At 35.5% G+C, this 27,600-nt stretch overlaps 1 protein-coding gene and 2 long non-coding RNA genes across 4 annotated transcripts; 1 reads left to right on the top strand and 2 right to left on the bottom strand.

Annotated features, from left to right (window-relative positions):
- The first annotated feature begins 284 nt into the window (after positions 1-284).
- On the top strand, positions 285-3,247 carry LOC18435804 (F-box/RNI-like superfamily protein). 2 transcript variants are annotated; one of them, XM_006845849.4, is made up of 4 exons: positions 285-716; positions 1,346-2,193; positions 2,521-2,801; positions 2,883-3,247. In XM_006845849.4, the coding sequence occupies exons 2-4, from the start codon at positions 1,386-1,388 to the stop codon at positions 3,117-3,119; spliced, it is 1,326 nt and encodes a 441-aa protein (XP_006845912.3). In that variant the 5' UTR covers positions 285-716; positions 1,346-1,385; the 3' UTR covers positions 3,120-3,247. The 2 variants fall into 2 exon arrangements, with proteins under 2 accessions (XP_006845912.3, XP_088720240.1); XM_088864114.1 differs by having other exon boundaries at positions 416-716; positions 1,343-2,193.
- Positions 3,248-16,735: 13,488 nt separating this feature from the next.
- LOC148782486 (uncharacterized) lies at positions 16,736-17,740 on the bottom strand. Its single transcript, XR_016054543.1, has 2 exons — positions 17,357-17,740; positions 16,736-17,260 (listed from the first exon to the last, which is right to left on the bottom strand). It is a non-coding gene; the product is annotated as an uncharacterized LOC148782486 (long non-coding RNA).
- Positions 17,741-23,948: 6,208 nt separating this feature from the next.
- On the bottom strand, positions 23,949-24,974 carry LOC148782485 (uncharacterized). The gene is made up of 2 exons (XR_016054542.1): positions 24,920-24,974; positions 23,949-24,783 (listed from the first exon to the last, which is right to left on the bottom strand). It is a non-coding gene; the product is annotated as an uncharacterized LOC148782485 (long non-coding RNA).
- Positions 24,975-27,600: the final 2,626 nt, after the last annotated feature.

The raw sequence follows: 27,600 nt of genomic DNA, 5'->3' as shown, positions 1-27,600 counted from the left end.
TTTTGGAGGGGCATCCGTAGTTATGCATTGTAAGGTAGCATCCTCGTATAAACTTTTTCCTTTAGAAAAAACTTTAATTAGAGGGTAAAAAAAGAGACTTTCACAAATGCATGACTAATAAGTTTGCAAGATAGGACAAATTTTTGCGGTCGGCGTTTTCTCTACAAAGGTTGAAAAAATATCGAGAAAGGCATTTTAGTCTTTTCGCGCTCTTTCCCCAAGGCACTGAAATTCGAAGTTTCAAACCGTTGGTATTTTTTTCACCCCGTGGGCGCCCGGCAAACGGTCGAAAATTTCGAAAGTTTGAACTGCGCGGTCCGCCTAACCCTTCTCTCTCTCTCTAAGTTTCACGTTTTGAAATTTGAAATTACAAAGCCCTACGCTCTCTCTCTCATCTCTCGTATATACGATCCTGCAATCTTGTATAATAAAAGAATGCTTGCCTCCATATTATAATGCCCCTTCTCCACCTTCTCCACAACGACTCTCTCTCTCTTTCTCTCTCTTCTGTTCTCTCCTGATTCATTATATAGAAGGAGCTCATTCTCTAAATGTTTTCTCTTTCATGAAAAGCTCTACTTAAGAACTCCATAGACCTACTAGTGATCATAAATCTTGTGTTTTTTATGAAAGAGTAGATGGGTTGTGTCTGTCGATTGAAGAGAGAAATGGGCTTTTTTGTGAACTCTCTGGTTGGATAATCCGACCCTTTTCAGGTTTGTCACTGTTACAGTCTTTCCCCTTTTTTCTCTTTTGATTTTCTGTATTTTCTTCCTTTAGGCTAAGTGTAGCGCTCTCTCTAGCGTTTATTCTTTGTTTGCGCATCGCTAAAAGGATTTAGATCAAAATATCATACATTGGTCGATGCGGATTCCCAATCATCTGAACTTTAGTTTTGCTTCAGTAACATTATCTCTTTTGATGTATCTTTTTCTTATGGTTATTTCATCTTGGCGGACTAATAATCCCCCGCTGAATCTGACTATCATTCAATTTTGAATCTCTTTTTATTCGATATTTTCTTTCTTTATTCCATTTTTTGATTTGCTCTCCCTTTCTCTGTGTGTGTGTGATTTTCCTGAGACTGGGTCTCTCAATATTTCGTTTGGGCAATAAATTGACTGTTAATGCCTTGTTTCTATAATGTTCAAGTTTTGATTTTACACTTCTTTCTCTTTCGGTACTGACTTATTGCCTTCTCTTCAAAGACATTTATGCTTGTGTTTTTAACTTCTTACTGTTCCTTTTTCCCCCCTTGATTATTTGGTTCTTTAAATAACATTTATACTTCTGTTTGCTGATTTGGGGTACTTGTTGATTAATCTTAAAAACTGTTTTGAAGCAGGTTAAGTTCATATGCAAAACAAATTTAAAAGCAGAGCTTTATGAGACACTCAAGAAAACAAAAGAAAATTGAAGAAGTAACTGAAAAGGGATCAGAGACAGAGGAAATGGAAATGGATGACCTTCCTGATGCAATACTCCAGTATATCCTCTCATTCATAAGCCATGCTAAGGATGTAGCATCCTGCTCCTGTGTTTCCAATCGATGGAAAGAAGCCATGCCTTACATTCGAAGCCTCTATTTCCCTCGGAACTCCTTTGATGAAAGGACCAACTCTGCTGATTCCATTCTCACTCAAATGATCACTTCCACCACTTCTTTGGAGAGATTGGTTGTTTACTGCCCATTTTCTGTCTCGAGCCTGTCTTCCTGGTTATCAAGGGTACACCAATCTCTGAAGCACCTGGAGCTTCGCCTTGATAGTTTAAATGAGAAGAAACCCATGAATGAGAACCGAACAAAGCTTGATTGTATAGGATGTGCTACTCGATTGGAGACTCTGAAACTTTGGGGTGTTCTTCTTGTTCATTCTCCAAAGTGGTTCATGTTCAAGAACCTTCACACTCTAGAAATGATTGGAGTAAGGTTGAGGGATAATGCTTTGGCTGAGGCGCTTAGGGCTTGTCCCAATTTGACCCATTTATCCTTGCTTGGATGTGATGGTACGAAGGTTGTTTCCATAGATTTGCAGAAGTTAGAAGAGTTTAGATTGGATTTCTATGGCCTCGGTGATAGCTTTCTCTCTCTAGACACTCCAAAGCTTCGGCTGCTTGAGGTTCAGGGGGCTTGCTGGATTCGTGTCAATCAGAATTCTTCTCTGAAATATCTTTCAATTGCAAATAATGCAGGTAAGTTGGTTTAATTATTGCTTTTGTGAAATTCCTTATTGTCCAACTAGAGGCCTATGATTCAAATATATTTCCTCTTCATGATGAGAGAAATACAGTTATTTTAGAGAGTGATAATCTATATAAATCATGAGATTCAATCAAATTGAGTTTGAAAGATAATATTGAATCTGGAGCAAAAATTGGTAATATTAGGCCTTGTCTCAGAATTCCAGTTGAAAGGAACAACCCAATTGAGTGTACCCAATAATTGTATATGTTCATTGCATTCCAGTTCAGTCTCTCTCTCTAGGTTTATGTTTCTTATTTTCTATCTCTGTGTCACAGGTAAAGTGGCAAAAGTGAACTTTGGAAAGCTAGAAGCTTTAGAATATTTATCAATCAGAGGAGTGCAATGGGGCTGGGATGCAGTTACATCTATTTTGCAATCTGCAACTGAAGTTAAACACTTGGTTATGAAGATCGAATTTAGTGGGGATTCAGAAACACTCCAACCATTTCCTGAGATAGATTTTGTTGAATTCTTCAGCAAGCATCCTAAACTCTGCAACTTTGAATGCCATGGAGCCATGTTTGCTGCTCTTTGCCAAAAGAATAGCCTAAAAAGAGTAAGTTGAATCCAAACTATCCTCCCCAAAAAACTCAAATTTTCTAAAATGAATGTTGATTTGAAGATGTGTTTTTTCCAGATTAACTCGAAATTCATGATTCCAAGCCTGGAGCAAGTTTTGGTCACAGTTAGGTCACCCTTAAATGCAGAACAAAAGCTGACAACTTTGGAGTCATTGGTTAAGTACAGCAAGAGACTGAGAAGAATGGTGATCAGGGTTTCACAGATGAAGAATTGTCACGAGTGTGCAGATGATTTCTTTGAGGATATTTGCAGGTTGAAGCTCAGAAATAGCAACATTATACGGATTGAATAATGACACTTGTATTTGAAGTTCCCATTTAATAACCTCTACTAGCATTATTTTCGCTGCCATGAATTTGTTGTGGGAAAGCACAAGTGTACTTGATCATTTATTCCTAAAAACTTCTCAATTCATCTCTCTTTCTCTTTCTCTCTCTCTCTTTCCCTTTTCCTTTTTCCAGTGTGTAAATATATATAGGAAAAGTTTATATACTGCCGGGGCTCTAAACAATTAAATTCGAACCTACCTCAAAATTTTCATTAGAAGAGGTTGTTTTGATGCTCAAATCCTCAAATTGATCATCTTGAAATCAAGATGCATGGATATGAGAAAAAATGGATTTCATGTTTTGAAAATAGTGTATTTTGTAACCCATTTTTGGATCGTCAATTTTCAAAATTTTTGAAGTTTTCATAGATTTGTCCATTTACACTAGTTTTTAAGCTTTAAACTTTATATTAAATAAAGAGAGAAAATATATTTTAAGGCTTTTACGAAGATTTTCAATATTAAAACCATATTTTTTGACACTATTTGAAGGTAGGTTCTAATTTGATTATTTAGAGCCTAGGCTTTATATACACATCAGTGTGTGCATATTATTATATGAATTTGAATATTTTTTTTACGAAGCAAATCATAATGAAATTTTAGATGTATGTACTAAAAAATAGAGTGCATAATTAAAAAATATATAAAAATTATTTTCTAAAATATAAAATGATCGAAATACCCTTGAAAAATGGTAGGGCTAATTTGGTCATTTTAAATTATTGAAAATACTTTTTTTATATTTTTATATGGTGTGTTAGGTATATACACTCAAAATTTCATATTAATTAGATTTATAGAAAAAAATTAAAATTAAAATAGTGATATGTATTTTAAACCTTTCGATGAATAATGATCTTATAGGATCTTCCCTCATTCATGTGTGTAGGACCCTAAAAGATCACTATTAAAGTTGATATGAATTTCTAGAAAAGTTATCACATGGGTGTGGGACTTGATTTTTCTATAGATCTATGCAAAGTTTAATGATGATCTATTAGGTTTCTATTGAGGCGGTTGGGATTCATGTAACTTTAACTGTGAGCGCCCTTCTGTAATCCTTTGCTTCAAAGCAATTCCGTGCATAGTAGGACCTGGTGCACATCTTATAACAGGAGGCCAGAGCTTATGTGGGGACTTATTTCGGCCTAGCCTCATTTCAATAGTTAGGAACCCACTCTCAAGCCAAGTCTACCTATAATCTAGGTCAAAAGTTTTCGTGTGTTGTGCTTATTTATTTTTGTGGTTATAGATCGTAGACGGAGCTCGCTTTTAGTCCGAGCTGAACCCTCTGGGTCCAAGTTCAGGCTTGTACTCAGCTTAGCTTAGGTCCGAATCAGGTTTCGCCTTGGTTTGAACTTAGGCCCCTCTCGATTCGAGCCGAGGGTATGTTTCTAGTTCATCTTTGATCTAGTCCGGGTCCATACCTGGTCTAATCATCAAAACTCTCTAGGTCTAAGTTTAGGCTTATACTTAGCGTAGCCCAGATCCGAATCAAGTCCATACCCAGGTTCGAACTTAGGGACCCTTTTGGTTCGAGCTAGGGGCTCGTGCCTAAATAAACCTTGATCTAGTTCAGGTCCACGCCCGGTCTGATCTTCAGAACTCTCATGGTCCAAGCCCAGGCTTGCACCCAGTTCAGTTCAGGTCTGAACTAGGCTCACATCCAGGTTCGAACTTAGATCCACTCTTGGTCAGATCTAGTTTAGATCTCAATCTAGATCTTAGCATAGGTCTTAGCTTAGAATTTCTTCTAGAGCTAGACTAGGCTTACCCTAGTTCAGGGTCCAAACCGAAACCCACCGAGTCTAGTAGATTTCATTCAGTCTAGGTTCTAGCTTAGGTCTTAGTTAGGGTTTTTCCCCTAGAGTCAAACTAAGTATCCCCGAGGCGTCGAGTCTAGATCTCATCGAGTCTAGGAATCATGACCCAGGATCATAGCAGAGCAAGGTCCAACCCTATGACCTCAACTCAGTCTAGATCAAGAGAACCTAGTTAGTTCGAGAGACATCGCTGCAATGCTTCATCACAAATCATTCATAACACTCAATCGGTGAGCCAACTCTCGACCCACATGGAACCAAACCTAATCGTCCAAGCCACCTTCAAGGCCACCATTTAGAAGTCACGAGCCAACAGGTTGATAAGGTTCATAACACCTTGATCAGTCAAGGGGTTAGGCCGAGGGCAATCCTCCAAGACATAGGGGTTAACCTCAAATCCAGTTGGCACAACAAGAATAAGATCTCGGCCCAAATCTCTGAGTCAGCTACACTCAGTCGTGTGAACCCCGATGGTCAATTAGCAGCCCAACATTCCAGTCTTGCCAATCAGCTAGTTAGTGGGCAAGTGGGTTCACATACAACTAGGAAAAGTCTATCCAAGCAACCCATCACCAGTAAAGATTAGGGTTTTGACCTAACTCATACTTACTTTCAAGACCTCCTCAATAGAGGATACACCATCCAACACATTCAATCTAGGAATGTAAGGTCACAAGCTCAACCCATAGGCCAAGCCCAACATTTTGGTTCAAATCAGGATAATCCTAGGGTTGTTTGCCTGCCAATCCAACCCACTATGGGCCTGGGGTCTAGTTCTAATCATCACTCGAGCCCAAGACTACCTAGAGGGCAGACTCTCTCGGGTAGTAGTTATGACATTCCTTCACTCTTTCAGTATAGTGCTGGGGCAAGAGAGTAACCTAACCCTAGGAATAGATCATCCAATCAAGGTCAGGGTCAGGTAGACCTAGCCACCCAAGGTCAGAGGTTTAGTCGTTATAACAACTTGAATCGTCCATCCCAGTTAAGTAGTGATTATATTCTGCAGGCCTCCTTGCATAGCCAAGTTGTGCAACCTCTGAGTAATGGGTATACTCTGACCCAATTCAACTCGGGTGAATCTATAAGCCGACAACCGACACATCAAGTTCAATACATTCCTCAGGCTCAGTCCTTGGGGCAACCCGCTACATAAGCCCAACAGCCTGTTCATACGAGTCACATACCACAAAATCAGGTTTAAACAAACCATACAACCGAGCCAGCTTACTGCTTCAGCGACGATTCAATTCGCTCGTATAAAACACCTCCAAGACTCTTTAGAGAAAATGAGAATATGGGATTTCTCAACTCCTAAAGCTTATGTACAAGAAGTTCTAGAACACCTAGAAGATCTACCAGTGGGGTTTGTGATGCTACAGTTCAGAAACCGATTTTCAGTAAAAGGGGATCCTGAGGCACACATCAACGCCTACTTATTGATGGTCGACACACTGCTAGACTGACCCAACCAACTTAAGACCATGTTCTCGCATAGCTTATCAGAAGAACCCTTGATGTGACATCAAAGATTCATGAACAATAACCCTAGAGCAACTCCTGACGAAATGTTCAAGCAATTTTCCTCCCGCTATAGTGGAGGAAGGTTAAGACCCATCACCCTTGGTGAGTTAACTTCCATCAAACAGAAATCGAGCATATCTCCTTCTTTGTTTATAACCAGATTCAGAGAGGCTGCTATACGAGTAATTGAAACTCCACTCCTTGAAGCTGCGAGGGTAAGCTTGGTATTACAGAACATGACTCTAGAATATGTCACGTTCTTCAGTACGGGGACAGTCTCTTACTCATTTGATGTTATTCTTGAAAGAGTGTCGCGATATGAGAGAGCCAAGGAAGATAAAGTCGCAGTTGAAAAACCTTATCAAGAAGGAGAGGTAAACATGATCAAGAAAAGCAACCATTCTGCAAACCATTCACAAGAAAAGACCAAAATTCATTCTACCACATGGAGAATGCAAACTTCCACACCAAGGGAATTCACTCCCATTGATGAGTCTATAACCAATGGCAAGGCTCACAAAATAACCGACAGCAGCCAAGATTCCTCCTTTCCATAGAGGCGATACATCTCGATGGTGCGATTGACATCAAAACTATGCCCATAGCACTGAAGAATGTCGAGCTTTCAGACATAGAGTTCAAGATCTCATAGATAACGGCATGATAAGTGTCATAAAGGAAGATATTGACAACAAAGAAGAATCATAAACTCTAGATGTCCCGACAAAGAATACTGATGTCAACTTGATTAACTCAGAAGAATCACAAGCTGTGCCCAAACCCGAAGAACATCCACAAAGGCCTTGGAGTACAAGAAAAATCAATTGGAAAGTCAAGTAGATGAAGAACAAAACGAGCATAACCTCACTCATGAGTTAATGACTAAGGATAATCAAGATCAAAGCAGTGAGGATGACCTTAGCTCCAAGCCCATAACCGAAGAAGGGGGAGAAGAAAGGGGTATTGCATATGAGATTCCACTCCAAGATACACTCCAAAAAATGGCACAAGAAATCTCCATTATCATGAGTCACACTAGGGCATATGAACCTTTCATCCCGTACTTTCAAGTTAATACAATAAATGGTTTATATGTGTGTGACAACGAATCAAACTCACAAGAGCAATATGAACTCGTGCATAAGCTCAACCAATGTTTTGAAGCTATGGATTCCCAAGCACATGATGACAAGAAAAACCTTAATTTTGGGATAGTAACTCGTGAGGGGGCAAATGAGCAAGTGCTAAAATGAAGCTCTTCACCTCAAAACCTTGACGAGCCACTTAAGTGGGATCAATATGATATGGACGACGTTTCAAAAATTGATGTGATCCAGATCAACGAGAAGGGATCATCTTCCAAACAAGGGATCAACACCCCAAAGTCTCCCATTTCGCTTCCAAACAAGGGGCCAGTACCTCAAATATCAAAAGAATATGAACCTTTGGAAATTCTAAGGGGCCCACTTGGGCCACCTTCACCAGACTTCCTCGCCAACCCACCTACATGGGGATGAGGAGCCAAGCTTAAGAGATTTAACCGAGTCACCTCTCAAGGTGAACCCAGTTATAGATGATGGAAGAGCAAAGAGCCCAAATTTGACTATTCCCAAAGATTTGCCATCTTCACTAAAGTTGATAGAGCTCGAACTTTTAGAAATTCTAAGAGGCTCACCTGAGCCACCTTCACAAGATTTCTTGAATGATCTGCCAATCTAGGATCAAGATAATCTAGGATCAAGATTTGGATATTGAAAATCCGACCATGTTACCTCCTCAAGAGGCAGGCTCTCTAAAGGTCATTAACGACATGAGCACAACTCCAATAGCCAGAGCACCACCATATCAAGAGAATTCATCATGTGAAGAATAACTTCCAATGAAACGAAAAGCCCTGCAGGGGCAACCCCATCAAAATATTTATTAGGGGCAAATTTCTCTCATGAAGAGGATACAATGTGGTCAACTAATGAGATAGAACTCTTGTTCGTTGACTCCCAACATGTCGTAAGGCCATCTAGTATCAACTCAACCACTCATCTTGTGCGAGAGTCTCACCTAAGCTCGAGCACTGAGATGGAGCCTACCATGGTGTTAATCTCTGAAAAGCAATTCGAAATTTGTAATGAAAAAGATTACCAAAAAGGAGTTGGGTGATCACTCACCCCTTGCAAATAACCAAATGAGGTATTCATGCCTCACACATCAAAAGGCGTTAACGCCTAATGTGTAACATGGAGTACTCCATTAATGGGAATACCCTGATGAGCTTATCCGTCTATACAAAAGGCTAAGGGATTTAGAAATTGAGAGTGATTTTTAGTCCCCAAATCAAGGTTCAAGTGGAGCAGTTTAAAGGAAAAGTTCAACGGAAATTCAACAACCATTGTCAAAGAGATTTTGGATGCCAACCTAGGTCAAGGGAAATTAGAGGAAGACCGATATTAAAAAATCACTGCCACGTGGAGGTGGGAAAGATGATCAAATTCTTACATGATCTTAAGGAAAATTGCTAAAAATAAGAAAAGAGAAGGGGTACCTTTGACTCTTCTTCTTCCTCCTCCTCCTCCTCCTCGTCCTCTTCTTTTGTCATTGTTCTCTTCTTCAAAAATACAAAAAAAAAAAAATTCCGCTGGGTTGAAAATTTGAAAGGAACCCCAAGCGTTGGAAAAAAGACTACTGGGCTGAAAACCTGAAAGGGACCTCGGAGCGATGAAAAAAATAAAACATAAAAAAATCCGCTGGGCTGAAAATTCGAAAGGAACCTCAAACGTCGGAAAAAAGGTTACTGGGCTGAACACCCGAAAGGGACCCCGGGGCGACGAAAAAAGAAGAAGTTATCTCCTTCCTTCTAATCTTCAAAGTCTTTTCTTTCTAAACATCTTCTTTTCCTCCCCTGATTCAAAGTGGTGTTAAAAGAAAAATCAGTAAGCATTAGCCTGACGAAACATTGTTAAGGACCTAGATAGTCTGAAACTTCAAAAGGTGAGTGGTAGAGGAACGAAATAGAAAATCCAAAAAGATTGTGAACACCCAAGGGCAGTATTATGTATTTTCAAGATTCTGTTTCGCTCGAAACTATAAAGAACTCTCATTGAATTGCAACACAAGAGCTGATGTTGAAAGATAAAGAAATACTTGATGATTCCTTGTCCCGAAAATTCAAGCAAGGACCCGATATGCTCACATAGGGTCCACCAAAGGGGCCACAAGTGGTTAAACTGTAAGACCTATATTAAAACCACCCCTTGATGAAGGCAGCAAGTAAAAAAAAAAAAAAAAAAAAAATAAAAAAAAATATATATATATATATATATATATATATATATATATATATATATATATATATATATATATATATATATATATAAATATAATAATAATAATAATAATAATAATAATAAATTCACGGTCGTATGAGTATAACTGCTGACTACACCGTCCATCGTTGTATGACGTTAAACTGCTTAGAGGGCTCTATGGTTGCAGGAGTTTAAACTGTTAACCAACCTTGTGTTTCGAAATATCTGTCCCTTTTAAAAATTTTCACTATATGTCTTGCGTTTTCAAATACTTTAATTTCTTTGTTAAAATCGTAACCTGTCCCTGCTCCAGGTTCTATTTCAAATCTCCCCCTATCTTCAAAATTTCTAAAACGTCTTTTAAAACTTAGGCGCTTAGACACCTGTACATGATGAGTATTACGTTTTCCGCGATTGCAGCATTGCTGCCTTGTCTCTCACTTCGGATTCGACCAAACAAGTCTCTTCATGTAGAAAGCCTTTCCTAGAGACAGCCTTAGGAAACCCTAAGGAAATCAAAGAAGATGCCAGGGTTAAAAAATTTCGAACTGCAAAACCCCTGAAGTTAAGTGACATGGCCAGAAAATCCAACTCGAGTTTCAAGCTTGTGTAACTCATCGATATCTCATGTTGGGAGGAAAAATGCCTTAGGTGGGTGAGCTCGATGAGTGCAATGACTTGGAGGGATAGTTGGTGTGCCTTTTGACCATGTGACTTCAGGAAGAAATCTTTGACATTCACCTGCCCCTCGAAGGATAGGGAACGTTAGAGTGTCTACTTCTTTGCCACTCGCCTGTCCCTTAAAGGACAAGGAGTGCCAAAGAGGGGCAACTGTAGACACCCAATTTTAAATCTGTCAAATTCTGTGGTTTTTTGAATCCTTAGGATCTCACTTAACTTAGTAAACCCATTTTTTTGGATAAGTACGGGTAGGTTATGTGAGTATATCCTCCCCAGTAAATTTTGACCCCTATAAACCTCTTTTCGTGGTCATTTGGAAAAAAGAGGGAGACCAAACCCTAGGAGAGAGCAGTTAGAGATAAAAAATCTGAGAGACCAGGACCCTAGGGAAGATAACAGATAGAGATCAGAGAGAAAAATCCTAGAGAGAGTTACACGAGAGAAGAGAAAACCTTAAAAACTGCTTCAGGAAAAGTTAAGTCTGAGAAAACCTAGACCTAGGGCACAACCACCCTCGATCTACCCTTAGGGCACAACCACCCTTCTTCAACCAGAGACTTTCTGGTGGATATCCGACTCATAGAGACAAAAGAGGACCGGTTTTGATACGGGCGAGCCCCAAAAGGCTCGAGAGTCCCAAGCCATCCGGCCCGATTTGGTATCATTATTTATTTATTTATTTATTCATATTTTATTATTTTAATTTCATTTTGATCTGCTTATTTGCTTTAAAATCATATTTTCGTATCTTAGATCATGCTGACTATGCCACAAATTTGAGAGTAGATCTGCTCCTTTCCTGGCAGATCTGGCCTCAGATTTGAATTCGATTTGTCCCACTTTCTTTACCACTCTTTTATTGCGTTTTTATTTAATTTAAAGTGTCAAAAATCAAAGAGATCTTCGCCTGAAGTTTGTCTAATTTTGCACTATAAACAATTCTAAACCTCTCTCCCTTCACGTTTTCTCACTCCCCATCTACCAAACCCATGTTTTCTCTCCCCCCATCTGCAAAACCCCTCTCCGTATTTCCCCCATTTTCTCTCCTTGTGTCTCTCACACTCTCTCTTTGCGTGCTCCCCCAACTCTTTCTCTCTCCCCATGATAGACAAATTGCAGAACCTTTGATAGGTAAATTGCAGAACCCAATTTGATTGCCAACCCATTTGAGAGCTCCAATTTGACTGCCAACCCATTTGAAATCGCAGAGGATGTGTTTTGGGAACCTTTGAAAGCTCAGAGAATGTCTTTTGAGAACTATATCTATACTAGTTCTTAAAAATATATACTGACATCCATTGACGCTTTGTGCTCCATCTCTATTCTCCATATATTTTTAAATGTTTATGTTGCATAGAAAGAGTTGGGTGTGAACAGAGAGTGGGAGACAGGGGGAGAGAAAAAAAAAAGGAAATACAGAAAGAGAGAGAGGACAAGGAGAGAAAAAATAAGGAGAAATATAAGGGGAAAGAGAGAGGGGGGTTTGGGAGATGGGAGAGAGAGATCGGGTAGAGGGCACGGGAAGAGAGAGAGAGAGAGATAAGGGAAAAGAAAAATAATGGAGAATACAGAAAGAGAGAGAGAACTAGGAAACAAAAAATAGGGGAATACAGAGAGAGAGAGAGAGAGAGAGGTTTTGGAGATTGGAAGATAGAGAACAAGAAGAGAGAGAAGGGTTTAGAAAAAAAGTTTCTTTTTTAAATTTGATGGTAGGCAAGAAGTGAGAGACGCATGAAGAGAGAGAAAAAGAGAAGTTTGGGGTATTAAGTGGAGAGAGGGTTCATCTTTTTCTTATTTATTTAGGTTAAAAAATATGTTTAAAGTAGCTAATGGGTTAGAAGATATTTTTTAAAACCTTGGGTTTATCAAGAAATAAAGCTTAAAAATAGGGGATATAGAGATATTTTCCCTTAAAAAAAACCCTGTACTTTTTTAAATCTCGTCCATACATTTATTTCCACATTTTTTTGACTAAAATAGCCTTTATAGTAGTCATATGACTGTGAAGGCATCACGATAGACTCAGCCATGATGATATTAATGTTTGATGATATTAATGTTTTGAGGTATCATGACACTTAAAACGCTATGATGGCCATGATAAGTATTACGACACTTAAAGAGCCATTACGATTTGAAATATAGGTTCACCATATTTTAAGAATCGTGATGATTTTTTAAGATTATCACAATCCTAATTGACCTTATAGTATTATATAGTAATAATGGTCATAAAACAACTATGGTTATTTCTTAACAATACCTTCTATCCTTCCTGCATTTTTTTTTTTTTCCTTCCCACGCTTTTCTCCTTCCCATTTGTCACTTTCTCTAACCCCACCTTTTTCCTTCCCACACTTTTGTTCTCATCTGTCACCGTCTCTAACCCCACCTCTCTCTTCCTTAGCCTCCTCTTTCTCTTTCTCTCTAATCTTTTATCTATTTGCTTCATCTCCTTCTATTTCTCAATTTTTGAACGAGGTCCATGAGAGCTATTTTCCAATCCATGAGTGTCAATTATACACTCCAGTACCATTTTATAGGTATGTCTTCAAAATCATCAAACTTTTATTTATATTCCCTTAAATGTGCGACGGCTACATTTTGTAGGAATTATTATGTACTTTTTTCCATAGTACTTGATGTGGTTGGGTTGGCCATTGGAGTTTTCTTCATTAAAAATATTGCATAAATAAGTTTTAGATCTATATTTATATTATGGCATCCATATTGCAATCAAATGTCCCTCTGTAATGCTTCCTCCTCATTATCTGAATATTTTCAAATCTTTATACCTCTATTGCTATCTTCCAATGTGTTATCGATCCCAAATATTCTCATTTCATAGTGGTTTTCATCTGAAATTGGAGATCTCAGCAGTGATTGGGCTTGCATGCTCCAATACTGGGTGTTGACAGAATGAAAATTACTTTATACTATAGTAGTTTATTCAAGAGGAATTCTAATGATGGACACCTTTTCTATATGGTGGGGAATTGAAGGTTACATTTTTTAGGCTGACCGGTTCCTTCAACCAACTAAAGTCTCACTTGTCAAAAGTGACAAATTATACCCCAAGTATCATGACTATTTGGTATAGTCACCTAAAGTTACCAAGCAACATGAATATGGTACGTATTGGCGACGATGATAACATTGCAAATATGCTAAAGGGCCTCCTCCCATTGTTATGTACTTATCGAACATACCTATTGAATTGGACTCCATGGAATATTAACTACTAACACTACCAGAGAATGATCTATCAAGATTGGCCATGTAAGAAGTTTTCTATGAAATTTATTATTTTTTATTTGAAATTATTTTTAATGCAGATGTTATGGGGTTAGGATCATTGATAATACAACAGAATCCGCGAATTTATACCAAAGCAAGTCGGTTGGAGTGAAGGTGTTGGCATGTGAGTAGAAGATGAACATGATTCCAAAAGTAAGCGTCATATCGACGACATCGATCCGAGAGAAAGCTCGTCACGATTTACCGTTACAAAGTTGTACTTAGACAAGGTCAGGATTTTGATGGCATACATGCATGCTGTAATCACCTTATTGATTAAGCCATACAACAAACTTCATTATGAAGTTTATAAAATGCGAGGAGAGGTATGTATGGGCAAGGTGTTCTGCAGATGGGTGTTCATGACAAGTGCACTGTTCGAAGGTTAATGCAACGAACTTCTTTAGAGTGAAGAAGTTTGTAAATGTCCATTCATGCGCCTACACAATAGGCAGAGTTCACTAGCCGCTTACTCGAAGCCACTGGGTGGTAAGGAAGATCAAAGACTATTTGAATGATCAACGCAATCCAATACCCGGATATGTTATTAATGATATATTGTGTGAACACGTTGTCACATTACCAACAAGCAAGACGGGGCAAAGAAGTTGTACATGAGATTAATGATGGCTCCCATGTGAAGGCATACGAGGATCTCGCCAATTACCTGCATGAGATCCGAATCACTAATCCAAATCACTAACTCAGATCGAAACATATACTCTCTCAATCATTCTTGAAAATAATTCGGTCCACAAGGTTTATATAATAGCAAACAATTTAGGTTTCGGATTACAATGGTCCGAGTTTTATATTTTCTAAATAAAAAGTGTGGATTGAATTTGGAGACTGATTAGGTCTGAGTTTTACAGGGGTCAGAGTTTTTATATTTAAAATAACGATATAATAGCAAATATCAACAATGATGCTCAAATGATGTTAAATTTTATTTTGGGAATGATTTCGTACCTCAATAATGTCCGAGGCAAATGATGCAGAGGGAGCCCCTAAGAGAGAGAATGCGAGAGAGGAAGAACGAGGGTTTTCAAATGGAGGAATGGAGCTCTTGTCAGAGAGCGCGAGAGTGGAAGAACGTGGGTTTTCAAATGGAAGGGGTTTTTATTACAGGTGAGAAAGTATCACGGTACTTTGAAGCCAATTATTTATAAGAAAATCATCACGGCCATTTAAATATGGTGATACTTTTCATAGTCATTATGATATTTTTAAGTGTCGTGATGCCTAGAAGCATTAAAAGATCATCACATACTGAGTCTACCATGATTTCAATACGATAGGTTGTTTCGATCAAAAAATATAAAAAAGTGAAAAAACATGTTATAGAAAAGATTTAGGAAATATGTGGTTTATTTTTATTACAAAATGATTATGGGTATAAATTGGCTCGTGTTTGGCAATTTGTAACGCTAGTTCTCAAACTCAACTCCTACCCAAGTGTATCAAAAAAATGTGGTTTATTTCTAATAAGCCAAAAATTAAAGTATATTTTTATAAATTTTTTTTTAATTTTTATAGATTTGTTGCTTTATTTACATCTATTTTTGTAGCTATGTCATAACGTGTACCAATGTGGGCTTTGCAATAAATATATTTTTAAATATAATTTGATCCTAATTTCAAGAGAATATATATTCTTAAACATGAATATGAAAAGTAAATAAATTTTAAAAACTAGAAATAATAATTATATTTAAAAAATGTTTGGACAATTAATTATAATTGTTTTAAGATGGACCACTTATTTGCCTCCATCTTTAAGATGAATGCTTTATACTTTTAGACCCCATATTGTATAAATGGGGTCCGGCCCACATGAATAATCAAAGAAACCAAAGTTGTGCTTGTCCAATAAAAAAGGGAAAAAAACAAAAAAATGTCTTCGTTGAGGTAGATAATACATTTTTTTTTTTGGATGATGTTTCTATAAAGTGTTTTATGAAAACAAAATAAAGCCTCATCTCAAATCCTTGTCCGGAAACACTTTTCGACAATGGAAATTTCCATAATGACTCTAAAATTAATTTTCAACACCGACAATAAAATTTGAGACTAAAAAAAAATGTACCGATCTTGTAGATCTATGTACGCTTATTTTTAGGGCAAAAGAGATGGTCTAGATAATTTGTTACATTGTTAACAAGCACATCCAAATTTTAGATAGAGAATGCATCAAGTAACAATTACATAGAAATTTTAATCCTAACCATATTTAGAATCTAACCAATATTTGGTTTATGAAATAACATATTTTGAGGGAAAATAACTAATTCTACCATAATACCTGGTAACCTTTTGACCTATGGAATTCCCATGTTTCTCGAAATTCACTTTTTTCCCATATTCTTGACATTAAATCGCGGATATGTTTGCCCTCCTTTAATGGCTTTTGTATAAATAGAATGGACACCCTTTGATTTTAAAGAACACCTCACGTATACGAGTCCCTAGGATTTCAGAGTAACCCTAGAAAGAGAACGTCAAGTGTTTCTAGAACCCAAAGTTTCGGGATGTAACTTCCAGAAAATAAAAGTTAAATCGCATATTCTATGTGCTTGAAAAAGTGACGTCCAAAGATTGAACTGGGACCGTCAAATTTCCACAAAGCAAAATCCAATTGTTGCGGGTTCAAAATCGTTTTTTTTTTTGAAAATAAAGATTTTTTGAAAATAAAGATCAAATGATTCTTAGGTGAATCCAAATATTATTCTGGGGATGCAATATCTTAAATATAGAGACTGTCAAGATTTAAGTGTTCTGAAACTTAACAAAATAAATAATCTATTTTTTTTTTTTTTTAAATCCATTTTTCAAAATGTATTTTCATTTTTTTTTAAAATAATACAAATTAAATAATCCAATTTTTTTAATAGCAATTGATTTTAGGCTGAATAGCTGATCTTTCTAGATCAATTTTACCCATCCGATCCAAATTTTTAAGTCTCATCATATATCCACAACTCAAAAAAATTAAACCAACTCACCCTGATCAAATACTACGTGATCTTATGACTCACTTCCATCCTAAAAAAGGAAATGTATCAATCTACTTCTCATATTTGAGATAAATGAAGGAGACCCAAGTATACAGTATACTACCCTCCCCTCCATTTGTTTTGCTTTGAATAGTGAAAACTGGCGACCCTCACTTATTAAACTCGTTGCAGTTTCTCGCTGACTCTTATCAGCAAACACGCACAGAATACACGTGCACACACCCAGAACCATTTCATTTGAACTATAAAACCAATTTGGCAGTGGCCCCATTGACAAATACCTCCAGATCATTGTCCGGAAAATTCTCTGCTGCCGACATTCTGATAAAATTGCGTTCAACTCCAGAAATGCAATCATGATTGTTTCCATGTTTCTCCACAGCGTTCTTGAACCTGTTACTCAACATTGCATCTCCGAAAGACTCGAAAAGGACCCATTTGAATACCATGTTCAAGAAAGCCTGTGGAAAGCATGAAAACATCAAATTTTCTATCTATTTCCTGAAAAAATTCTTTCAACTTGGGGTAAAAGGATGAGAAAGGAAGAGAGACGTTACTGGTAGTATGGAGAAGGTGCATGGAGGGCCCCTTTTATACACGTTTGGGGGTGGAAATAACCACCTCTCACACACTTGACCCGGGCCACCCACTCAACCATTCTCCCTCACCTTGCAGTTTTGCAAACTACCCTAAAACTAACATCACAATCTTTGCTGAGGGAAGTCCATTTGGAGCGGTTTCATTTGTTCAGTTATGAGGATTATCACATATTTGGGCTGCAGCCATATCAAAATAAGTAAAAGTCTCACCTAAAAACTCTAAAAAAAAGCTGTAGTTTTGGCTTGGAAAATCTTCAAATCCATCATCTCGAACTTCACTATTATAGTTGTGGAAAAATTAGGATTTCAAGTCCCAAAAAGTGCACATTATAACAATGTTATCTAGACCGTTCATTTTCAAGTGTTCATGGATCCCCGATTTGTAATATATATATATATATATATATATATATATATATATATATATATATATTTTCCAGTTACAAAGTTCATAATTGGTACTGAAAATTGAGTTTAGGACCATTATAGAGATTTTCAATATCCAAAGTGTTTTCCAGATGAGGTTTCGAGTTGGAGTTTTACTTTTTTTTTTCATGAGGCATGGACCTTATTAAATTGCATAAGTAAAGAAAATAATACAACTATAGTTTCTTTCTTTCTATTTTTTATAACAAAAATAGTGCAATTATACAGAAAAAATGCATATGGCTCACTCACCTAAGGTTCTATTGCTATCGGTATCCCCAAAATAAGGTAGAAATTTAAAAATGAAGTGAATGTGACGACGAATAGGAATAAAAAAAAAAAGGGTTATAAGGTATATTGATCTAAGAAGCGTGAGGACTTTAAACTTTTCCTTAACCTGTCCCAAACCCGGGTAAAAGAGTGTTGTGTTAGGTAGGCAGCTAACGTTAAACTTTGCCAAAATTTTTCATGAATTCTGAGTATACAATAGAGGGCAGAGGTCAAAGATACACTCATAGGATTAGGTTATCAAAAGTGAAAGAAGCTTTGAAGAGGATGAAGATAGGAAATACTTTGAGACCGAATGATATCCGATAGAGGTTCAAAAGTGCATCGGGGAGATTGACATTGATTAGCTGACTAAGCTGTTCAATAAGGTGTTGAGAATAACAAAAATTTCAGATAAATGAAGAAAAAGTATCGTGGTACCTATTTACAAAAATAAATGAGATATACAATATTGGTGCAACTGTTGATGGATCAAATTTATGAACGAGACTATAGAGTTGTAGGAGAGAGTGATTGATTGAGCAATAGCTAAGCCACGAAACAAGTTTACCAGAAAACCAATTTAATTTTATGCTAGAAAGGTTACTAACTGAAGCTATTTTTCTACTTAGGAAACTGATTGAGTAGTTTAGGGCAAAGGAAAAATACATCCACATGGTTTTTATTGATCTAGAGATATCTTACGATAGAGTACCTTGATATTTGATTTGGTAGATGTTGGAAAAGAACTGAGTCTCCAGACAGTACATCAACTTGGTGAGAGATATATGCGAGGGACTGTTAACTAGTACGCGAACAACTAATAGAGAGACGAGTGAGTTTTCACTGACAATAGTTTTATATCAGTTGGGTGGGTGAATTGGAGATGAACAACTGGAGTTTTATGTGATTGCCGTATACCAATGAAGTTGAAGGACAAGTTCTATAGGACAAATGTGATACTAACTTTGATGTTGGGCAATAAAGAAACAACGTATCCATAGAATGAGTGTTGGCTGGTCATGTGCAACGCATACCTAGTATAACACATGTTAGGAGATGCGACTTAATTCAAGTGAAAAATAAAAAAAGAAGCCCAAAAAGACATGGTTGGAAGTAGTGAGAAAATATACGTAAACATATGACTCCACTGAAGGTAAATATTTAATATCTTCCCTATACTTTTCAATTCGATCTTAAATTGCCCATCGTTCTTTTGATCGAATTTCAAATAGCCCATCTAATGATAAATCGGAATGGCGGAGTGGTGATTTTGAAATTTAAAATACAACTAAAAAATAAAAAGTTAAATAGTTCAAATGTGAGGTGTATTTTGATGAGTTTCCTTGAAATAATTTTATTGATTTCTTTTGTTGTTTGATTTTTATTTTATAGTTCAGCTATCTTTGCTTACATCTATATGAAAACTGTATCAGATCTTTGAATATTTTTCTTATTCTTCCCTGTGCCATTGCATTTATACGTTTCATCTCTGGGCCCAAAAGCCCTCCTCTGGTTTTCTCTCTCTCACTCCGTTACTCGAAAGCCCCATTGCATGAGAGCAACCTCAATTTAAACCAGATTGAGCGTCAACCTCCTCCCGAACTCTGAAAACCCGCTTTTTTACATTCTCAATCGCCATCTCTCCAACAATTGGGCTTGAAAAATGCTCTAAAATGAGACCTTATCAATGGAATCACGTCTCTAAACATGGCTCGGGGCTAGAGCGAGAAGAGAGAGAGTCAGAAACCACAAAAATGAAAGAGGGAGAAATCGAAAAGAGAGAGAGGGCCAGCTAAGAGAGATGTGAAGGAAAGAGAGAGGGATTTTTTTATTAAAAACAAGGACACTATTTCTATTAGTTCATGTAGAAATGAGTCCAAACATGGAGATCGTGAATAAAAAAAATAAACAAAATTTAAAATTTAGTTGTAATAATTCTATTAAGACAAAATTTGAACTTTATAGTTTCAAGTGTTTTTAAATAAACAAAATTTCTCGACCCCAAAGTCTAGGAATGTAACTTCTTGAAACTGGCCAATATTTCTTGTGCTTGAAAAATTATTGTCCAAATATTGAACTTTAACTGGGACCGTCAAATTTCGAGAGGGCAAGATCCAACTGTTGCATATTCAAAATCTGATATTTGTTTTCTTTTTTAAATAATGATCTAATGATTCTTTGGTGGATATGAAAACTTCAGATAAAGAAATTTCTTCCCAAGCATCTATTTTGCCCAGGGGAGTCAACGTATAGAATGCTCATGTGGGTTATACGTGCTCTTGGCAGTTGAAAAGACATGCTGCTCCTTAGCACACTCCAAAAACTCAAGGTAAGAGCATTTTTAGGACCTCAAATTTTGGGGATTTACCGATGTTGTTGGATTCGCTTTTGAATCTTTTTCGGTTTGATGAGAGAAATAAAACAATTTATTTTGGAATTTTTTTCGGTTTGGTGAGAAAAATGAAATAATTCAGTGCTTCAGCCGATTCGGGAGAAGACTTCAAACTTTTTTTTTTAATTTAATATAAATATATTAGATACTTATATATAAAAATATATAAATAACAAAAAAATGTAAAAATAAATTTTTTTAAAAAAATTTTATATAGATATTCCTTTGTTTAGGCTGGAAGGGCTGACCAGATCCAAATCTAACCAAAGCGACAACCCCAAGCTTCGTTTCGCTGCGATCTAAGCCTAAAATCCAAATGTTTCGATCTCTTCGGTAGAAACAAAGCGAATTTGACAATATTAGAATGTAATATGTAGAGACGGCCAAGATTTAATAGGTATTGTGAAACTTAAAAAAATAAATAATCCATTTAAAAAGGCAATCCAAAAAGTAATTCCATTTCTTAAACATAATCCAAATTTTTAAAATAGTCGAACTTAAATAATCCATTTTTTATTTAAAACAATCCTTTTTCGATTGATTCTCTTTGGCCAAATCACTGATCCGGCTATTTGCCGATTCAGACCAGTTTTCCATATGGTTCGTTTACCCATCTGATCTGGCTTTTTAAGCGCTGATCTCCCCGGATGTTCACGATTTAAAATAAAATTAAACTAACTCACCCTGGTGATGCGATTTCTAGGAGTCCTTAAACGTCGTAGACTGCTTCACATGACGTTATTAACACTGTCAAACTAGCTCGAATCGGGCTTACATGCGGACGCGCACGCAGCAGCGCCAAGGGAGCGCTTGCCTTCCACACTCGAGCAATGTGATGCACTTCCCGTGAACAATCTATACTTACTATGCTTTTCTATAGGCTTCGATGTGGGATAATTAGCAACGTGGTACAACTATATATATATATATATATATATATATATATATATATATATATATATATATATATATATATATGTTTGTTATACAAAAGTAGACAAATATGCTTGAGTGGTATAATGGCTAGCTTTTCATTTTCCTCGCTACCCTCTCAACTGCAGTACATTTTTTCGTCAAAAAAAAAATATAAAATAAAAAAAGTTATTATTTTCGTCAAAAAATAAAATAAAATAAAAAAATTTATTAAAAAAAAAGTAGTTATAAAAATAAGAGTAATGATCCTATGAGACTCTCCCACATCGCCATTAAATTTGACAGAAATATTTGTCAAATTTAATGGTGATCTATTGAGGCCCTACCTACTTGAGTGTGGGAGGGTCTCATAGGATCATTACTCTTGATGTGATAACTTTTCTAAAAATATTTGCCAAATTTAATAGTGATCCGTTGAGGCCTTACACACATGGGTGTGGGAGGGTCTCATAGGATCATTACTCTAAAAGTAAACGGCATTGGATTTTTCAGTAATGATCATTACACTAGAAAATAAACAACATTGGATTTTTAAGTAATGATCCTATAGGACCTTCATCTACCAATGTGTGTATGACCTCAAAAGATCACCTTTAAATTTGGCACAGATCTCTAAAAAATGTATCACATGGGTGTGAGACTTGACTTTTTTAGAGATTCGTATGAAATTTAATAGTAATCATTTGGGGTCCTACACACATTGATGGGGGAGGGTCTTATAGGATCATTTCTCTCGATTTTTTGTCAAAAAAAAAAAAAGTTATAAAAATATAAAAAAAAGTTATAACAAAAAAGAAGTTATAACAATAAAAAAATTTATATTCACAAAAAAACAAGAAGTAATAAAAATAAAAAAAAAGTTATCTTGACAAAAAATAAAAATTAGGACAAAAATAAAAGAGAAATGACCTTGTGTGACCCTTCCACACCTATGTGTGTAGAACCCCAAAAGATCACCATTAATTTGGCACATATCTCTAGAAAAATCAAGTCCCATACCCATGTGATAACTTTTCTGAGATCTGTGCCAAATTTAATGATAATCCTTTAGGGTCCTGCACACATGGGTGTGGGAGGGTAAGGATCATTACTTAAAATAAAAATAAAAGTTATCTTGACAAAAAAATAAAATTTATGATAAAAAAATAAAAATTATTTTAACAAAAAAATAATTTTTGTCAAAAAATAAAAGTTGCTTTAGCAAAAAAATTAATATTTATTTTGAATAAAAAGTTGCATTGACAAAAAAAATAAAAGTTATGACAAAATGAAATAGTCTATAATTCTTCTTATTTATTTTTAAGATTTAATATTTTTTAAGATTAATTATATATTTATTTATTTATTATGATATACAAATATAAAATACATATAATAGTTAAGAGTAATGATCTTATAGGACCCGTCCTTATCTATGTGTATAGGACCCCAAATGACCGCCATTAAAGTTGACACGTATATCTAGAAAAGTTATCACATGAGTGTGAGACTTGACTTTTCTATAAATCCATTCCAAATTTAATGGTGACCTTTTGGGGTTCTACACATATGGGTGGAGAAGGGTCCTATAGGATCATTATTCAATATTTAATTACATATAATTACAAAAATAAAATGTTATTTAATAGTTTACAAAAATTAACATAATTATATGAAATTGTTGTTTATTTATGTGAATAACTTAAATTTAATTATGTTAAGTTTTTGTCAATACAATTATTTTTATATACACTAAATTATTTTTAAATTATATGATATTAATATTTTAAAATTATTTCGATTTAATATTATAATACTATATTATAATTAATAGTTATAATTAGGGATTTAAAAAACAACGAGGGTGGTAATTACATTATATGATAAAAAATGAAAAACTTATAAATAATAATAATTGAGTGCTCATCACTCTTATTTTCAACCAAAAAAAAGTAAATTTACCTACCCAAATAAAACGTAAAAATTTCTATTAGGCTATTATATCACAAGATTATTTCATTATATGATTAAAGTAATTAAGTAGTTGACAGAGATTAAAAATTAGTACTAGCTCATAGGATATTAAAAAATAAAAATAATACTAATTCTAGTTTATTGAATATTAAAAAATATTAGTTTAGAGGATATTTTAAGAGAAAAAAATAACACTAACTCATACCACTTTAGAATTTATTTTCTACATTGATAACCAAATCTTTTATTTTTTATTTTTTAATTTATTTGCATTACAAATTATGTGATATACTATTTTTTCTTCCAGTTGTCAATAATACATTTTAAATTAAATGATATTATAAGATATTTTGGATTTGTTATTATTTGTATGATAAAATAAACTATAAAATATAAACCAACAATTTCAATTTCAGTAAATAATACTATAGTTAGGTTGTAATAATTTGGGTTTTTTTTTAATGGAGTAGGGTTTTCCGTCAATTCGAGATTTCAGTAGCCATTTTTTCATCAATTTAATCCATTCTTTGTTATAGTCCAGTATAATTATATAATTCATCCATGATAATTCTATTATTTTTCTTTTGTGTGATATAAATTTAATCGTTAATATAAGTTCATACAGGGAAAGAACATCTCAATATTCGCATATTGATGAAAAAAATGAAAGTTAATAATGTAGTATCCCTATTTTTTATTGGATTCTTAAAAAACAACATTTGTAATGAATTTTGATAAGTTTTTTAGATTTTTTTTAAACCTTAATCCGACAGAATCAGTATATTCTCGGTCCGGATCGCTGATTCACCGATCTGGATGGGTTTTTGAAGTGCCCGATTCGAGGCACCGATTCGTTTTTTATACCATTGATTTAGACGGTTAGTTTCAATTGTTTTTAGTGGAACAACCTATTTACATCTGTCTTTAAGATGGATGCTTTATACATTGGGACCACATATTGTAGAAATGCGATCGAGTCGGCATGAAACAATTTTCTTTTTGCTTTTCATATTTGAGATAACTGAAAACCCAAGTATAGTACCCTCGCCCCTATTTGTTTTGCTTTGAATAGTGCAAGACTGGCGACCCGCATTGCGGTGGCCCACAAACTCTTATCAATGAATACACACAGAATACATATGCATACACCCACAACCATGTCATTTGAACTTTAAAACCAATTAGGCAGTGGCGCCATTGAAAAGTACCTCCAGATCATCATCGGAAAACTCTTTGTGGCCGACATTCCGATAAAATAACGTTTACCTCCATATACACAACGCGGCATCATGATTGTTTCTATGTTTCTCCACAGCTTTTTTGAACTTGTTACTCAACATCGCATCTCCGAAAGACTCGCATCTCCGAAAGACTCGAAGGCGGCCCATTTGAGTACCATGTTCAAGAAAGCCTGTGGAAAGCATGAAAACATCAAATCTTTTATTTATTTCCAGAGAAAATTCTTTCAACTTGAGGTAAAAGAATGAGAAAAAGAAAAGAGATGCAATTGGTGTTATGGAGAGGGTCCATCGAGGGGCCTTTTATACATGTTTTGAGGTGAAAATAACCACCCCTCTCATGCGCAAGACTCGGGCTGCCCTCAACCATTCCCCGTCACCTAGCACTTTTGTGAACTGTCCCAAAACTAACATCACAATCCTTACCGAGGAAAGTCCATTTTGAGCGGTTTCATTTGTTCAGTTATGAGGATTAGCACATATTTGAGGGGCTGGTTTACCATTGTGAATGTATCAAACTATTCAAGCACTGCACTCAAAAAAGGAAAATATTTTGATAATATGTAAGATCTCATCCGAAAATTTTTAAAAAAACTGCTGTTTTGGCTTAGGAAAACTTTCAAATTGATCATCTCGACCTTGACTATTATGGTTATGATAAAAAAAAGGATTCCAAACCGCAAAAAGTGTAAATTATAATACATTATCTAAACCATTAATTTTCAAGTGTTCACGGATTTGCAAGATCTGTACTATTTTTCGATCTATAAATTTCATAATCATTGGTGAAAATTGAATTTAGAGCCATCATAGAAATTTCCAATGCCCAAAGTGTTTTTTAGATATGTTTTCGAGTTGAGGCTTTATTTATTTTTTAATATAAGGCCCAGGCCTTATTAAAATTGCATTCTTCAAGAAAAAAATACTATAGTTTCCTTTTTCTTCAAATAACAAGAATAACATAGTTGTAAATAAAAAAATACATATGGCTCGCTCATCTAAGTTTCCATTCATATCAATATCCTCAAAATAAGGTAGAAATTCATAATGATAGTGAATAATATATAAAATAAGGAAAAACTATACAAAAAGAGCATTTACTTTGAGTACAAAGAGGTTATAATTACTCAAAAATGGTGGATGTGAAATTGAGTACAAGGAGGTCAAAAGTACTTTCAAATAATGGATGTAAAATTATGTGATTGGAGGTGTGCTATTAACTCGGCTCAAAGTCTTTTTTTTGTTGTGAAATTTGTGACACTTCCAATTACTATATTTCATATCTGATAGCTAGGGATGATTGTCACCTCTTTGCACAAAAAATGAATAGTCTTATAAAATACAATTCTATAAAATAATTATCTCGATTACCTGATTTTTCATTGATATCATTTTTCTTTAGTTTTGAACATTATTTCATTCATGAAACTATTCAAAAGATAACAGAAAAGTGTGGTACGACATGCTAATCTCACAAATAATTTCATATAAACTATGGCTTCTTAAAACCATATTTCATATTTTTTTCTTTTTCTTTTTAATCTAGAATTAAGGCTGGGTGGTCGAAGTGGAGATGTGTAACTGGAGTTTAATGTGATCGCCTCATACTAATGAAGTTGATGGGCAAGTTCTATAGGATAACTAATAGGCCAGCATTTCTTTATTGGGGAGAATGTTAGGCGGTTAAGAAATAACATATCCATGGAATGAGTATAGTTGAGATATGGATGTTGAAATGGCTGAGTGGCAAGACAAGAAGAGATATAATTTGAAATGAGTAAGTGTGACACCAATATGCGATAATAGGAGAGAAAGTAAACTTAGATAGGCTGACTATGTGTAGTGTAGAACCAATTCAATACCTCTTAGGAGGTGCGAGTTAGCTCAAGTGGAAGGCAAAAAAAAGGCAAGGGATAAGCCCAAAAGGACATGGTTGGAAGTAGTGAGAAAAGATTGAAGGATTTATGGTCTTACTGAAAGTATAACCTTTAGTAGAGCAGAATGGCAGATCAAAATTGGTGTAGCCGACCCCAAATTTTTTTTCTTAATTCGCTAGGTGGTGTCCACCTCTCAAATTCAGCAATTGAGGAGGCTATATAGGAGTTTGACACTGATGGTATCGATTTGGTAAGATCTGCGTATTCTCTACTTTTTAGTGACCAAATTAGGTGGAGGGAGGAGGAATTTGAGAGCAATTTGGAAATAGAAGATCCCTATTAAAGTTCAAGGTTTCATTTGGGTCATGATTCAAGGAAGTGATAACCTTAGGAAAAGAGGGAAGGTGCTAGTTAATATGTACCTTCTTTGTAAAAATAACGACGAAACATGTGTTCATCTTTTCTTATCTTGCAGTTTCTCGTTGTATATTTGGCAATGGGCGATGCATATGATAAGGGTGCCTATGGCTATGCCAGATTCCTTGATTAATATGCTGCAGCATCTTAAATTGGTTGGTTTCTAGTGGCATGGATGATTTGGGATATTTTTTTAGAGGAGCTATTATTTGGGAATTATGGCTTGAGAGAAAGATAAGGACAGTTGATACAGCATCGATGGAGATTCAAGGACTGCAACATAGAATTCTTTGTACAATTTGAAGTTGGTTTAATGTTACTACGGAAGGACAAGAGATTTCTAAGGTTGATATTTTCCTTAACTTGGCAAATATCATATCATTCAGAGTAATAAAGCCTAGACCAAAATCCAGATGGAAACCTCCCCCTGTAGGATGTTTGAAACTGAATTTTGATAGTTCTTCTTATAGTAACCTACGAAATACCGGAGTGGGGAGGTATGTAGGGATTATGTGGGCTTGATTGTTTTTTGTTATAGTGGACCATGTGGAATTGTATAAACTAATCATGCTAAATTGACTGCCTTATTATAAGGTATCTTAATTTGGAGGGAGAGAGGTTTGGGGAATACTCTAATCATTGAAGGGGATACTCTCAATATCATCAATTGGTGTAGGTGATGGACTTATTATCTCC

The sequence above is a fragment of the Amborella trichopoda genome, chromosome 4, assembly GCF_054954075.1.
Source record: "Amborella trichopoda isolate Santa Cruz 75 chromosome 4, AtrichopodaSantaCruz75HAP2 v2.0, whole genome shotgun sequence".
Classification (NCBI taxonomy): domain Eukaryota; kingdom Viridiplantae; phylum Streptophyta; class Magnoliopsida; order Amborellales; family Amborellaceae; genus Amborella; species Amborella trichopoda.
This window is presented reverse-complemented; position numbering and strand designations above follow the sequence as displayed.